General features: G+C 39.3%; 1 protein-coding gene across 1 annotated transcript; it reads right to left on the bottom strand.

Moving 5' to 3' along the window:
• Positions 1 to 1,694: 1,694 nt before the first annotated feature.
• On the bottom strand, positions 1,695 to 2,420 carry LOC101311156. Its single transcript, XM_004292129.1, has one exon. It carries the CDS (start codon positions 2,418 to 2,420, stop codon positions 1,695 to 1,697), a length of 726 nt encoding a protein of 241 aa, XP_004292177.1.
• Positions 2,421 to 16,872: the final 14,452 nt, after the last annotated feature.

The raw sequence follows: 16,872 nt of genomic DNA on the forward strand, positions 1-16,872 counted from the left end.
AAGTCTGCAACTTGGCATGAGAGATATATCGTAACAACAGATATATAAAAGTATTGTGTGATAGTTTAAATTGTATACATTCACACGACATTTATTTGTTTCACTGTTGTGTAACAACACCAAGTTATATGTCAAACTAGAGTCAGGTTAGAAGCAAAATGGGCCTCATTTTTATCTTCATTCAGACAACAAAATATTGTCCAAAGTGTTGTACTAGTTTAAGGAAAAAAAAACTGGAATGATCTCAGACTATCCACACAACGGATGAATGTTTCTGAACGTTGTATGAAGCATTTTTGAAATTTGTACAACTCTGCTATTATGTACCGTTGTGTGAAAAGTGTCGTTTGTTGCACTTACTGGCGTAGTGTATCTTCAGAGACAATTGAGAGGTTGAATGTAGGTGTTCTTGCCGGGTCGAGGCCCTCTGTGTCGTATGTATTATGGAGATATGACTTGCAATACGTTACACACTCATGTGCAATGTATACGTTAGCTATTGATCCTTCTGGTTTTGCTCTGTTTTTAACAAAACTTTTATACCCACCAAGTTGTCTAAAAATAAAATAGTTAGTACAAATGAAAATATAGGGAAAATATGTAAATAATAATAATGTATGATTAGGGATTTAGAGTTATAACCATACCTTTCTATGGGAAACATCCAAGTAAAATGTACTGGACCAGTACAATGTATGCGTTAGCTATTGATCCTTCCGGCTTTGCCCTGCTTTAACAAAACCTTTATACCCACCAAGTTGTCTAAAAATAAAATAGTTAGTACAAATGTCTGATTTCATTTCAACAACATCTGACTTCTTCAACTCTCTACTGCATAATCTCTGCCAAAACCTGGACAAGGCTACTAACGGCTCCACCACATCATGATGCAAATATGGTCTGATTACCACGGGAAGAAGACGTTGCAACAAAACATGACAGTCATGACTCTTCAATCCATGTATCTTATGTTCCTCCATCTTAATACATCGAGCTATATTTCCTGCATATCCTTGAGGATGCTTAACATCATTGAACCAATTGAAAACTTTAGGCTTGAAAGCGGGCTTCACCGAGTAAGGTGCAATAGGCATAAACACTTGTCTTGACGCCGTCCTTTTTACCCATAAGTGACGCCGTAAGCCCATGTTTTGTAAATCATCCCGCGCTTTGATACTGTCTTTTGTCTTGTCTTTAATGTCGAGAATTATTCCCACCACATTGTCACAAATATTCTTTTCTATGTGCATGACATCTAGGTTGTGTCTAATTCTCAAAGTGGACCAGTAAGGTAATTCAAAGAAAATACTCTTATGATGCCAATTGTCAAGTGCAGCAGGACGCACAGGATTTTGGGCCAAGACATCTTTATCACTACTCAAATATCCAAAATCAAAAGAGTTCAACTTGTATAAAATTTCATCCCCAGACTGAATAGGGGTGGTTCACGATGCTCTTCCCTGCCATCGAATGCATCTGCATCAAACCGCCATTCATGATTCATTGGAAGCCATCTACGTTGACCTAGGTAAACAATCTTGTCCGCGTGACGACCAGCATCAACGTTCTCTAAGCAGATGGGACAAGCCTTGTACCCTTAAGTGGTATGAGAAGATAACATACCGTAGCCAGGAAAGTCGCTGATTGTCCACATCACGACTGCTCTCATCCTAAATGAAGTTTTACTATGTCTGTCAAAAGTGGGGGATTCCATTTTCCAATAATTCTTTTAGCTCATCAATCAACGGTCTCAAATACACATCTAGACACTTTCCCGGAGAATTGGGACTTGGAATTAACAATGCCAGAAAATTATATTCCTTCTTCATACACATCCACGGTGGTAAGTTGTACGGCATTAAAATAAGATGCCAAATGCTATGAGACAGAGTCATATTGCCGCTAGGATTGAACCCGTCTATTGCTAGTCCGAGCCTTACATTTCGAACGTCTTCCTCAAAATCAAGAAATGATGCGTCAAAAGATTTCCAAGCCTCCCCATCTGAGGGGTGTCTCAGAACACCGTCATCTTCCCTAGGAAGACCGTGCCATCTCATCTCCTCTGCAGTCTCTGATGACATGTACAAACGCTGCAATCTCAGAGTTAACGGGAAAAAACGAAGCACCTTCACAGGAACAGGTTTCTCTTTATCTGAAAAAGCCTCTTCATCATACCTCAGCCCATTACAAATGGGACAGTAAATAGCATGCTTGTAATCTCCGTAAAACAGCATGCAATTATTCTTGCAGGCATGGATCTTCACATAATCAAGGCCGAGGTCGCCCAAGATCTTCTTTGTTTTATAATGACTCTCAGGAAGTCTATTTACAGGAGGAAGCAAAGTTTTGATAACTTTTGAATAGTCTCCATAATGTTCATTACTCGTTCTGTGCTTTACTTTCAAATGCATCTGTGACATGATGGCACTCAAAACTGAAACTGGACAGTCATCATACACTGGTGTCTAGGCTTGTTCGAGAAGCCTGTTATACCTCTCATACTCAGACATGTCAACTGCCTTATTGACATTGGGGGCATCATCATCAACTGCCTCTTCTTTATATCTTGAAGCATACGGGAAAACATCATGTAGCATATTCATAGCGGGGTATATCGAAGGGCCGGCAGTACCACTAGATGACCCAACTTCATAAATGTAACTTGCTCGAAATTCCGCTAGTGTAGGATTATTTTCCTCCACCTCACCGTGTTCCGTCCATATAGTATAATTATTCCACATACCAAAATTTGACAAGTGTTGTTCCATACCCGATCGTGTCTGCCAATCGTTGCACATACATTTTCTACATGGACACTTGTGCCACTCAATTCCTGGGGCAGCATGATAATCAACAAATCTCAAGAAATCAAAGATTCCCTGTATATACAAGTGGTGACACCTGTCGTATAACATCCAGCTTTTGTCCATGTTTTGCATCTGCTGTCATATAAGAGAAACAACAAATAAGCATCAAGTATATAGCAACAAACCAACATTAATCATACAAATATTCGTTTCTTCTTCACCTTATGCCTCCGGTTAGGGTCTTAATCCCATTTAGGAGAATAAGACTTTGTTAAGAAATTTGCTGCTTTTTTGTTTCGATTTCGATGTGGTAAAATTTCGGCAACATCTCCTTACAGTTCCCCAAGTGCATGAATATCTAAGTCTAGTATGCACTCGAGGAACAATACAGGAGACTCTGTCGAAATATATATACCCACAATCGAAACCAAAAACAAAAGAACTGCAAACCACATAACAAAGACTTATTCTCCCAAACTGTCTAAAAATGGGACAATTCAAGAACCATTTTAGTTTGTTGCCAAACCAAAATCATTCTCGAACGAGATTTCTAAGGTTAAACGTGAATGAAAGAATTTAACCATTCTTATATTCATCGCGCTAAAAAAACACAACATCATTCTTTACATATATATATATATATATATAACCAACAAAATATATATAGTTATATATATATATATATAGATTATTTTATACTGGAAAACATGGTCTTCATTTTACTGGAATTCTTCACCGGAAAACATGGTCTTCTATTTTTTTTCTTTTTTAAATAGGAGGAAACATATATGGTCTAAACAAGGAGGAGATTTAGCTATCATCAACAATTCAACAACATCATCATCAAAGATGGGTAACCCAAAATTATCATCAACAGACAACGCACATCATCCTCAAAACTATAAATGGTAAAAAGAAGAGAATGAGATTATACCAAGTTATAGTTAGCTAATGATCTTCATATATATATGAGTATAAGGTAGACAAAGCTTTCCGTCACCAGATTGGATGATTTCTGTCGCCAGATTTCAGCTCCACCAAATTTTCTTCTATTTTAGATCTGGGCAGCGAGGCAGGAGATATAAAGTCGAAAACACTTATGTGACGAAAATTTCGTCGTATTAGTATTAAATTTCATCTCATAAGATCAAAATTTTGCGACAAACTTAATGTATTCGTTGCCTAAGATGAAACTTAAGAGACGAAAAATATTTCGTCTCTCAAGTTCTTCCTTCGTCTCTTAAGTCAAATTTTCATCGCTTAGGTAATGCCTTATACGACGGTTTAGTGTTTCGTCGCTTAAGTATTGCGACAAAATTTATACATTCGTCGCCTAAAACAGGTATTAAGAGACAAAAAAATTTCGTCTCTTAAGTCAAAGTTTCGTCGCTTAGGTAATAATTATGCGACGGTTTTGTGTTTCGTCGCTTAAGTATTGATCTAAGCGACGAAGTGTTTTTCGTAGCATAAGTTATTACCTAAGTGACGGATGAAATTTCTTCGTCGCATATGTCCTTTTTTCTAGTAGTGTTCGTATAATGGAAATACATAACTTTTGGCACGTCTCCACGCAAGTGATCATTTCATACAACTACTTGTGCATTAAATGTAACAATTTAAGAGCCAAAGGTTGTGGATGCTCTATACAACTTGAGTAGCAACGAACCCAGCTTTATCCTCCTTTACTCCTCTCTCACCATCATCGATCATCACTATCAAAGTATATTTTTGACCTTTTGTGCAATCAATTATCATATGGCTCTTCTTCGGACTCAGATACGTCGTCGTCCTCTTCTTCTGCATTTGTTCTCTTCAACTTGTTGGCGTGAGTCATATCCCCTAATATCAGGGATTGTGAATATTTTGCTGTTATTATGATATTTTGTATTATTTCCTTGTAATTAGTTTCCTATTAGGTATTGGTATGTCTTGTATAAATAGTCCATTCCTGGAGAACATGAATAGACAGAATAACAGTTTATCAAATCCTCTGGTTCCTTTTGACTTGGTATCAGAGCCGATCAAGATCCATTCGGACTCGATTGGTTTTGTTCCGCTGCGAATTGAAGTTCTTTTTGTTTTTGAAGTTTTGGCGTTTGACGTTTCTTAGTTGTGAAGGTAGCTTTGTCTGATTTGGGAGGTTTCGAGCAAGCTATTGTTTAATCAGTTGAAGTGCAAATTTGTTTAATTGGTGTATCAAGCAGATCTTGTTTGATAGTTAAGGTGGCCTTGTTTGATGTCCAGGGACTTGGCTAATCTTTTTGGCGGTGTTAAGTGGTGTGGTATTGTATTCTTTGAATATTTAAAGGAGGAAGAATGGTGGATTTGAAGATTATTGGTGGGGAAGACTCTCAGAGTTCTGGAGAGAAGAGTCTTGCGACCCAAGAGATTGTTGTTGTTCAGAATGTTACCGACAACTCTAGTTTTGGTGTCAAGCTTGATGGCACCAACTATCAGTTATGGCAGAGGCTTATGAAGATTCATATCAAAGGAATGGGAAAGTGGAGTTATGTTGATGGTAGTGCCACCAAACCTGCTGCAGGACCAAAATTCGATGAATGGGATACGGCAAACACTAACGTGATGGAATTCTTCTCAAAGCTATGACTCCGGAGGTAATGGAGTTGTTTTCTAATTTTGATTCTCCCAAGACGATTTGGGACTCTGTTGCTGCAACATACTATGATGGTAATGACTTTGCTCGTGTCCATGAGTTGAATGTGAAAGCCTTTCAACTGACTCAGAGTGGACAACCTGTGGCAACGTTTTATGCGAGTTTGAAGACAATATGGCAAGAGCTTGATCAAAGAAACCCAAACCCTATGACATGTGAAGCAGATATCACTTCCTACCGGAAGGAACAAGACAAGATGCGTGTTCATGTCTTTCTTGCTGGTTTAGATCCTCACTTTGAAGGACCAAAGAATGAGCTCTTGCGCCTTGCAACTCCACCTACTCTAGAGCAAGCTTTTTCTTATATCCGAAGAGATGAAGCCAACAAAACAGCTGCAAAGGGTCTTCATACTGAAATTTCTGGTTTAGCAATCCATGCTACACCGCCACCTCAACCTCAGATAAGGAACCCTACCCTAGTTCCATCTTAGAACCAGTCCTACCAACCACGAAGTCAAGGATATCAGCATGGTCAAAATTATAATCAGTTTACTTGTCACTATTGCAAGGAAGTTGGCCATATGAAGAGCCATTGCCCTATGCTCCGAAAGTTTAATTTTAACAACTCTAGTTGGAGAGGAGGCAATAACACCGGAGGACGTGGAGGTCGTGGTGGTAGAGGAGGCAAAGCAGCAGTCCAGTTAGTGCCAGAACCAGACTTCTATGGCATTGGAGGGCAAGACCCTTTGGGTAATGTTTCCTTGACTAAGGAAACCAGAGGTAAAATTGGTGTTGCTTTACATGTTTCTGACTTTACTGGTAGTGATACTTGGATTATTGATTCCGGAGCGTCCGATCACATGACCTATGATAAATCTTTTTTTATGTCTTTGTCATTCCCTCATATATCCATGTCTCTAATGCCAATGGCGTGTCCTTTCCGGTCTTAGGTGTTGGGTCTATTCAGGTTACACCATCCATTATTTTGCATAATGTGCTTTATGTACCTTCGTTGTCTCATCATCTTTTGTCTGTATCCCAATTGAGTTATCAAAATAAGTGCTCTGTAACCTTTTATCCAATGTATGTTGTTTTTCAGAGTCTATGCACCAAGGTGATCATTGGCAAGGGAGACCTGAGGGGGAGACTGTTTCACTTGGATTGCATGTACGCAGAACCAACACAAGCACCAACACAACCTTTAGCCCTGACATTGAGTTCTGATCGGTTGAAAGAGCTATGGCTGTGGCACAGACGTTTGAGTCATCCATCTTTTGGAGTTATGAAGAAATCGATGCCTTCTTTGTTTTTTGGGAGTTAATGAGTCTAGCTTGCATTGTGAAACCTGTGCCTTGGCTAAAAGTCATAGGTCTAGTTATCCTTTGAGTTTTCATTCCAGCACTATGCCTTTTGAGTTGATTCATTCGGATTTATGGGGTCCTTCAAAATACTCTACACTTTCTTGAATGCGATATTTTGTTCTATTCATTGATGATTTTACTCGATTATCTTGGGTTGTGTTACTAAAATCAAAAGATTCTGTTTTTTCAGCCTTTACCGCATTTCATAATCTTATCCATACTCAATATGATGCTCAGGTTAAAATCTTTCGTTCTGATAAGTTGGGGGGGGGGGGGGGGGGGGGGGAGTTTGTCAACCATTCTTTTCGTGAGTACTTCCAAAGTCATGGTATTATCCATCAAACCTCGTGTCCACAAACACCTTAGCAAAATGGTGTGTCTAAGCGAAAAAATCGTCATCTCCTGGACATAGCTCGGTCTCTCCTCTTAAGTGCTAACGTGCCTAAGTACCTTTAGGGAGAAGCCGTGTTGTGTGCGTCTCACTTAATCAATTGTCTTCCATCAAACCCTCTTCAAGGTCGTGTTCCGTTTGATGTCTTGTCGGAATATGTCTCCATTCCATCACTAAATACTCTTCCTGCTCGTGTATTTGGTTGTGTTGCTTATGTCCATCAGTATAAAAATCAGAGGTCCAAATTGGATGCTAGAGCTCTCAAGTGTGTCTTTGTAGGGTATGGATCTCACCAAAAAGGTTATAAGTGTTATCATCCACCATCTCAAAGGATTTATGTCACCATGGATGTTACGTTCAGTGAAGATATATGCTATTTTTTGCCATCTGCGACTCCATATCAGGGTGAGAAATCGTGTTACTACGAAGATTTGTTTAGTGAGAAACAAACATTGGAGGAGTCGACACAAGGGTCTTTGGCAACAGACAAACAAATAGGTGGACCAGCTTTAGACAACTGGTCGTCCACAACTCATAATCACCTGACCGGTTGTCCGGTCCGATCTCAGTGAGCGATGCAGAGGCCCAGCGACACAGCCCAGCGACTGGTCCGATCGACTTGGACTCTGGTCTGGACCTCACCGGCGGTCGTCAAAAAGGGAAAAAAACTGGGCTTGCTGGTGGTAGTCGAACTCAGCCGCTCGAATTGGAGACGCCTGAATTAGTGGACCTTGATTCCACTCAGATCGATCGAGGTGAGGTATTGCACGGCGGCCGGCCGGCGAGGTCTGGTCTGTTGTCCATTGAAAATTGTTCAGGAGGCTCCGGTCCACCACCTTGTCAGGCCGTCGGTACAAGCAGTCATGATCCGAACCAAGTATATACAGCCAATCAGGGTAACTCGGCCTCTACTGGCGTTGATCACAACTCTTTTGTCTTCCCCTCTCCCTCATCAATGGTCTCACCTGCGCAATTGTCACCCGAGGTATGATCTTCTTCTTCTGTGTCAAATAGTGTTCCATCAAAACAATTACCTGTTCGTCTAACTCGTGGTCAACCTCTAAAACACTATGAACCCACTCTCACTACAAAAGCTAGGTACCCTGTTGCTAATTATGTGTCGACCCATAGGTTGTCTAAACCGTATGTTGCTTTTGTGAATCAATTATCCTCTGTGTCTCTTCCTAGTAAAGTGCAGGATGCAATGAGATGCGAAAAGTGGATGCAGGCAATAATAGTCGAAATGGATGCACTTGAGAAGAATCATACGTGGGAATTAGTACCATTACCGCCCGGGAAGAAAACAGTTGGTTGTCGGTGGGTCTATACGGTGAAGCACAATTCAGATGGATCCGTTGACCGGTACAAGGCAAGATTAGTGGCTAAAGGCTATACTCAGAAGTATGGGGTAGATTATGATGAGACATTTGCACCAGTAGCGAAAATTAACACCATACGGGTACTTCTTTCGTTAGCTGCTAATCTTGATTGGCCATTGCAGCAATTTGATGTAAAGAATGCATTCCTACATGGTGATCTACAAGAAGAGGTTTATATGGATTTGCCGCCGGGATATGGCACTTCTACGGGAGAGAGAGTGGTGTGTAAATTGAAGAAATCTCTCTATGGGTTGAAACAGTCTCCTAGAGCTTGGTTTGGCCGGTTTACCAAGTTCATGAAAAGAATTGGGTATTGGCAGAGTAATTCAGACCATACTTTGTTTCTTAAACATCGGAGTGGTAAGGTGACTGCTCTCATTATTTACGTTGATGACATGGTTGTGACAGGTGATGACTTGGAGGAGATTCAACGGTTACAAAGTCAATTATCTTCTGAATTTGAGATGAAAGATTTAGGAAATTTGAAGTATTTCTTGGGAATTGAAGTTGCTCGTGGGAAAGATTGTATTGTGTTGAGTCAAAGGAAGTATGTTTTAGACTTATTGGCAGAGACAGGTATGCTTGACTGTAAGCCAGCTGACACTCCTATTGAGCATAATCATCGGTTAGCAGAGTATTAGGACCAAGTACCCACAAATAAGGTGAGATATCAGCGGTTAGTTGGAAGATTAATTTATTTGTCACATACCAGACCTGATCTAGCTTATGCAGTTAGTGTGGTAAGCCAGTTTATGCATAATCCCAGTGAGGTCCATATGGAAGCTGTATTTCGTATCTTACGGTATTTGAAGTCTGCTCCTGGAAAAAGATTAATCTTTTCCAAACATCGTCATTTAGATATTTCTGGGTACACAGATGCAGATTGGGTAGGTAATATTACAGATCGCAGGTCTACTTCGGGTTACTTCACATTTGTTGGTGGTAATTTAGTCACTTGAAAAAGCAAGAAACAAAACGTAGTGGCTCGTTCTAGTGCTGAAGCAAAATATAGAGGAATGGCCCAAGGTCTTTGTGAGATGTTGTGGTTGAGACACTTGTTGAGAGATTTGGGATTCCGACAGAAGAAGGTTATGCCGCTTTATTGTGATAATAAGGTTGCAATTGAAATTGCCCACAATCCGGTTCAACATGATCGCAGAAAACATGTGGAGGTCGATTGACATTTCATTAAAGAGAAGTTAGATGGCCAAATCATTTTCTTTCCTTTTGTACCTACTGAAGAACAGTTAGCTGATATCCTTACAAAGGCTCTCTCGAGTAAAGCCTTTCATGACTCACTTGACAAGTTGGGCATTTGTGATCTTTATGCACCAACTTAAGGGGGAGTGTTGGCGTGAGTCATATCCCTTAATATCAGGGATTGTGAATATTTTGCTGTTATTATGATATTTTGTATTATTTCTTTGTAATTAGTTTCCTATTAGGTATTGGTATGTCTTGTATAAATAGTCCATTCCTGGAGAACATGAATAGACAAAATAACAGTTTATCAAATCCTCTGGTTCCTTTTGACTCAACTTCATCTTCTCCTTCATTCTTTTTTCATGACGACGCTGGCGGTCCTTTTCCTTGTCTTGCTTGTCTGTCTTCTTCACCTCTTCCCTAAGCCTCTTATGAAATTGTTCTTTCTTGTCTGCAGCAAAAATAATGTATGTATCAGGACACTAAACCAAGCAGCTGCAAACACATTCCGGTTCATGCACAAACATGTCGGATTTAGTCATCATATTCAGGCGATTAAAACTTGATCTATATTTATTCTGTCTGATCCAATGATAGAGTAAAGAACACTTTCGATTCGTAAAACCCAACCTCAGTCATGTAGAAGCTCAGACATTCGATTCAATCGATTGTAGTGGAATCAACCAAATATTTCAGCGCACATTTGGGTTTCATTTTTTCAAAATTCAGGAATCTGTACGTACATACCTTGAAGTCCATCAAGAATGCTGGGATCACTGGGAGCAGCCAACCTTGCAAGTGGGTCCACCAAATTACCGTCCTTATCAAAGACACCCCTAGTTCCCGTATGTTTATCCAAGTTGATCTTCTTCAACTTCTTTACTTTTCTTCAAAACCCAAGCATAATAGAGTTGCCGGCCTACCGGGAAAAATGTACGTAGCACAGAATAATAGAGTGAATTAAACAAGTGACCCAAGCATCCATTGATAATGCATACATAACTACAACTTCTGAATGAAACTATTTGCGTGGGCTATAATCAATATTTGCGTCTATTACTAAACCTGTCCTACCTACATCTGGGTGAAACTATTTGCGCAGGTTAGAATCAATTGCATCTATTACTAGAATAATAAAATCACCAATATCAAGCTCCTCTCTAGGAGTCTCTAATGCATTTTCCATCTTAAAACTTTCTGGTTCAACAATGGGAGACAGTTCCAAAGGTTTCTTGGATTTCATTTATGGTTTGAAATAGAATCTTGGGGATCATTGGTAAACCCATTGATGCGGAAAACTTATCAACTGGCAATTGCATCACGTTAAAAACTTCTTTGTCCTTGTGATTTTGAATAGACTTTGAATACGTGATAAAGGCCCTTTTGGCCAGACCTAGAAGTGTGTCAGGGACTCAGGGTACTTGACTAGCAAAACTGACAGGTTGCAGTCTCTTCTTGTTAGCCTGGGAAAGCAACATAACAGCAATTTTAGCATGGTGAACGACTAGAAGGCGGGTGTTCTGAGGCATGATTAATTACAGTGGCAGAGTTAACTTTTTACAAGAAACCGTTTGGAGTTTTACGTATCAGTTTTTTTATCATTACTTTTCCTTTCAGATTACCTACTAATTGGTAAGTGGAACTACTCTTATTCTCTTCTGAAGCATTAATAATCTTCTAGTGTGTTGTAACTGAAGAAACCTCACATAATTACAGTGGAAGATTCCAATCATGAATGCAGTATTATATAGTGTTCCACATGAACTGCATTAATGTTGGATGTCCTTTGTTACTTGTGTACAAATTGTATAGTTGCGTTTATGGAACTACAGGGTAGTACGTACTGATATGCAGCAGGAAAGCTAAAAGGTCACTAATACTAGAGGCTGGACAGAAGTAACGTACAGATGCACAAGTGCACAGGAGTTTAAAGTTGAAGCTAGCTCCCATACTTGATTTCGATGAGGTTTATGTCATTCATTTATTACCTTTTATTCATAAAAATGTGTTTTATTATATTTCATGTGTTACATATATCGTCAACAAAGCCGGTGAAGGATACGTCAATGTCTGCTGCGATAAGCTACCAGATATGACTCTCACTTGGTCAATTATTTGGATATGTGTCCTTAAATTTTGAAAGGTTGAATCTACATGCCGGGTTACTCTGTTGGAAATGGAATTAGTAATTCTTCATGTGGATACTGGATACAATATGGCTTGAATTTAAACTGTTTTCAACTATGATATTGAATTTGGAAATTTGAGTTCAGTTTATGATATTGCTGAAGATGATATAATGAGATGTAAAGTGAATTTGGATACCACGCTTGTGGATTATCTTATATGTGGGCCTAGAGTGTAGACCATTAATCCTTCTATTTGAGTTGTTTGCAGAAGTAATTGGTCCTTTTGCAGGTTAAAACAACAAGAGAAAATTATATAAAAACCTAAAATATTAGACCTCTTTTAAGATAAATCTATACATTTTTTATTTTTATTTTACACCCACTTCACATAAGCAAACATACTATATAGAGCAAATGTCTATAATTAATAGTTTTTATCATTTTTCGGTTTCTCTAATTTGCCCTTCAGACAGTAGAAAGTTAAATTTGGTATATTTCTCAATTTTAGCATCAATTTGAAACTTGATGAAATATAAAGTGTAGAGAAAAAAAAGATAATAAGATAATCATCATCTTATTCATTGATAGGAGCCATTTATATAAGGAATTACACAATACCAATATGGTAAGGATAATGAATACATAGATTTAGTCAAACTACATATCCTATTGGCATAAGGCCAAGACACACATAAAGAATATCTAGAAAGATACAGAATATCCTAGAACACTCCCCCTTGTGCCGTGCGCTGATATGCCGATGGTGCTGATCTGTTGCCTCGTTAAAAACCTCGTCAAGTCACAAAAACCCTGTGGGAGAAAAACTGAACCTTGAACGTAGGAGAAAAAGAGTACAACACACCTTTCACATTTGATAGTGACATGTATGCATGTGCTAGACTTCCCCTGAAATTCGCACCTCCCCCTGATCTTTACATCAATCATAGAGCTCTTCTTGATTTTTACTAATCACGGAAGTTTCAACAACTTAGCATGTCAATGCTCTTTAACATGTCTTCAAATGTGGCATTAGGCAATGATTATCCAGATCATGCCGTATTGTCCTCAAACATGATCTTTTACACTTAGATCTTGAGGAGAGGGCCGCTTGTGAACTCAAAACATAAGTTCGTGCAGAAAATCAGATTTCCGCGCAGCATGACCTTCAGTTACTAGAATAGCCGTAACTTCCTCTACGAAATACATATGAACGAACTATAAACGGTTTTGGAAACTAGACTCATAGAGCTTTCCAACCGTATATTACATATTTTCTGGTTCATCAGGATCTATTCACAAAGTCCCGTCGAAGTTGACTGTTTTGCCAAAATTAGATTTTCGGACAGATCCGTCCTACTTTACGAAAACGGCCATAACTCACTCAACATGATAGGTATGATCAAATGGTTGATGTTCCTGGAAAGTAGATACATAGACCTTTCCAATGATACCAATTTCACCATTTTCCAGTGAGTAATATTTCCTATAGGTCTTGTGGAAGTTGACCTATGAAACTTGGTAGATTCTGATTTTGCTTTTGATGTGTCTTTCTTATGTAGGGATAGAATAAACCTCAACCTTTCATACCATTAAGTATTAAAAAAGGAGTTACTGCCATTACATTGGTGTTGCGTGGGCGCGTAGCTATACTTAGCTTTACAACTTTTCATAGCGAATGAGATGTCAAGTCTTTCGTATTGTGTTGAGTACATTGATGCGTCTTATTGTACTTAGATGGGAATTTCATCTCTTAACACATATTTGCCATCTTTCTTAGACAAAACAATGGATCTCTCTTTAGAGTAAAGACTTTGACTAATCATACGAGTATATGTAGGCCTCACTAGTAAAGAGCGCCTAAGCTGATTGATGGAAAATCATCATCAATATAGTTATCGAGTGCCTTATCGAGACGGTGTCTTCCCAAGATCTTTTTCATTCTAACTTTGGATGTTGATGATACATATTGGCATCTCTTGATACATATTAACATCTCTTGATCCATCAAGAGTCCATGTAAATCCGGAATGAACACGCAAAGGCATAATTCATCATATCCCTTCCAAATCAAGTAGAGTCCATGTGCGTTTCAATACATTTAGCAAACGCATGCTCCTATGGTTTGGAGCCACTTGATTTGGATGAATGAAGTCCGTTTAAGACCTTCATGTATATCTCTGATCTCATAGAGATGTTATTATGACCACATTCATAGGCTGCATGTTCAGTTATTCGGAAACTACCAAACTGAAAAAGTAGTGGAGTTTAATGACATCCATTACGAGAGCATATCTCATCGTAATCGATCTCAGTGCGTGTTAGTGAGAGACCTTGCGTCATAAGGTGAGTCTAAGCTCTTGTTCTCACTACGCTATCTAACAAGGGTATAGTTGATAGAGTTTAGCTTGCGGTGTCGGCATCACCTGCCCAAGGACCTATCTCTTTTTTAATGCTGGATTGCATCTTTCCATTAGGCCAATCAACTAAGTTGATATCCATCAACGAAGGGTGGTTCGATAGTAGACTCATTATCCCACATCCTCATGTACACTAGTGTAATAATTGTAGAGATCTCTATATGGATTGGATTTGACATTGAGGCGTCCCCCAACGATAATCACAATTCAGACTTCATGAGACAGATTTGAGTATCACTGATCAATGGATCAGGTTGTGCCAAGCTCGCTTTCTTCCTAGTGCAAGAAAATATCAAACTTAAGGGCCTCCCTCTTTTTAGCTAGGGAGCCACACGGCCTTGTGACACCAATTTTGCCACTATATGGCGTCACCATATCACCATCTATGGTGATGGCGCCAAGACCAACTTTTGGTCGCCCCATGTCCTCTTGATAGGACATCAATCATTGTAGATATATTTGCAGCATGTGATCTCGTCACTTTAACACTTTAAGCATTTAGGATCAAGATGAGACTTAGTGGGGACAAACCACAACAATTCACATCGTTCCACTTGAACACTTGTGTTCTTATCTCCCCCTAACGGCGGGAATATTGTCTCATCAAAGTGACAATCCGCAATTTAGCGGTGAATGAGATCGCCTAACAAGGTTTCTACATAAGCAGATTAGAGGTGGAAGTTCATATCCAACCAACCTAAGTACTTATTCATCTCAAATGACCCATCATTATACGCAGTGGCAATGCAATTTGGCACCTAGAAATAACATTTAGCCGAGCTCAAGGATTGCAATTTCGTGTCAATCCTGGTACACAGTCACGAACAATATTGAATGATGGTGGGTCGTAGATGAATAGTAAAGTTGTATTCAAATATTGCATAGCCCCAAAACGCAATAGAAAGATTGGTGCGCATCAATAATGTTCGAGCGACATGCTAAAGTTGCTTGGTCGTAGCCTCGGTGAGACGGTATTACGTGTGAACATGGGGTACAAGACACTTCAACTTATATCCTCATAAACTTCTTGAAAGAATGGGTAGTGAGCCCGTAAAAGTCTAAGCAGCATAAGCAGTAGATAATAGTGTAACACGTGACCAGTGTGTTAACACTTCAACCAACATCATAAAGCATAAAAAGGTGTCCGCAAGTTGGTTGTATCTATCTACATAGTTTGATGTAAGAATAGAATATTCTCTTTTGTGTCATTTAGCGTAGGAGGGTCTCACTTCTAATTTAGCTAAAGAATAGGCTTTCAAAACGAGCAATGAGCATTGTAGGGGGCCAATGCGACATCGAGGGAAGACCGGTGCACCTCAATTGCTTGAGGAATTGACCGGACGGCCTCTAAGAAGTTGGAGTCGTATTCAGGTGACGTCAGTGTCCCCCAGGTCACCACTGTGCTTCATGGTGATGCTAGATCTCGAATGTCTTCGTTTTGAGCGGAAGAATGGATGTCCATGAGAATTTCTCAAAATTTGGACCATCTCTTCTAGGATGACTTAAATGGTCAAACTAAAACCTATATGAGTCGGTGTCCCAAATATCTTGTTTGGTTGTTTGGCGACAACATGTGATTCGATATTCGAATCCTAGTGACATACAGTCCACTAGATTGACTCATGAATTTCTCCAAGATGCGGTTCAGTCCGCATTCATGAGAAGGTATAGAATTTTTTTTCATTCTCACAATGTGTTTTCAAATGAAAACTATTAGCATGAATATCTTTAAAGCTCAACATGGTTCGGTTGCCTCTCAATGCATAGAGGGCATCTGTGACGTTGATCATGGTACCATGAGACATCAAGATTCCAGCTAAACCGCGTCCCTTAATGACCGGTATGATTCGATTATTGTAGTCACAAAAGATTTACAAAGACACAAAATCCAAAGATAGTTGCCGGTTCCTTAGAATGTTGTGGATAGTTCCACTATCTATGAAGTACTCAATATCTTGATGAGACATATCTACAAGAAGGAGTAGATAGGCGAGTTAATAGTTCCACTTGAACCATTTAGAAGGATTGAAAGAAGCTACGAAAAGCTGCAATCCCGAGAGTGCATAAAAATTTCCGCGCAGAATGACCTTTGCGCACTAAAACAGCCATAACTTATTCGTTAAAATAGATATGGACAAACCGCGAAAAGTTCTGAAAACTATACTTGTAGAGCTTTCCAATGATATAAAGCTCACTGTCTGGTTCATCTGGATCTGTTCACAAAGCTCAAACGAAGTTGACTATCAAGAAGGAACAGATTGCTGTTTTTCACAGAATTGGTATGTGCGAAGCTGTGAAGCTTGCAAGTGGCGTGTAGGCTTTTGCCTTAGCCAAAAGTGACGTGTGTATGATCAAAACCAAGTCCTTTCGGTCGTTCTAAGGTTGTAAACTCCATGACTAGTTAGCAAAAGCTCCTTGACATGAACATAAACTAACTCAGAGGACCTAGAGGATTTGATCATGATGATAATTTTCCGGTTTCGATAAGTCTTCAACATCTTTTGCAAAACGGCAATTGGTTCAATAGCGTAGGGGGATCCAAAATCAAAAGCTTTCAGTAACTAAAAGTCAG

The sequence above is a fragment of the Fragaria vesca genome, linkage group LG2 (genome assembly GCF_000184155.1).
Source record: "Fragaria vesca subsp. vesca linkage group LG2, FraVesHawaii_1.0, whole genome shotgun sequence".
NCBI classification, from domain to species: domain Eukaryota; kingdom Viridiplantae; phylum Streptophyta; class Magnoliopsida; order Rosales; family Rosaceae; genus Fragaria; species Fragaria vesca.

Excerpts from the sequence above, each read along its gene's own strand:
- LOC101311156 (XM_004292129.1), bottom strand. The coding sequence starts at position 2,420 with ATGTCACAGATGCATTTGAAAGTAAAGCACAGAACGAGTAATGAACAT.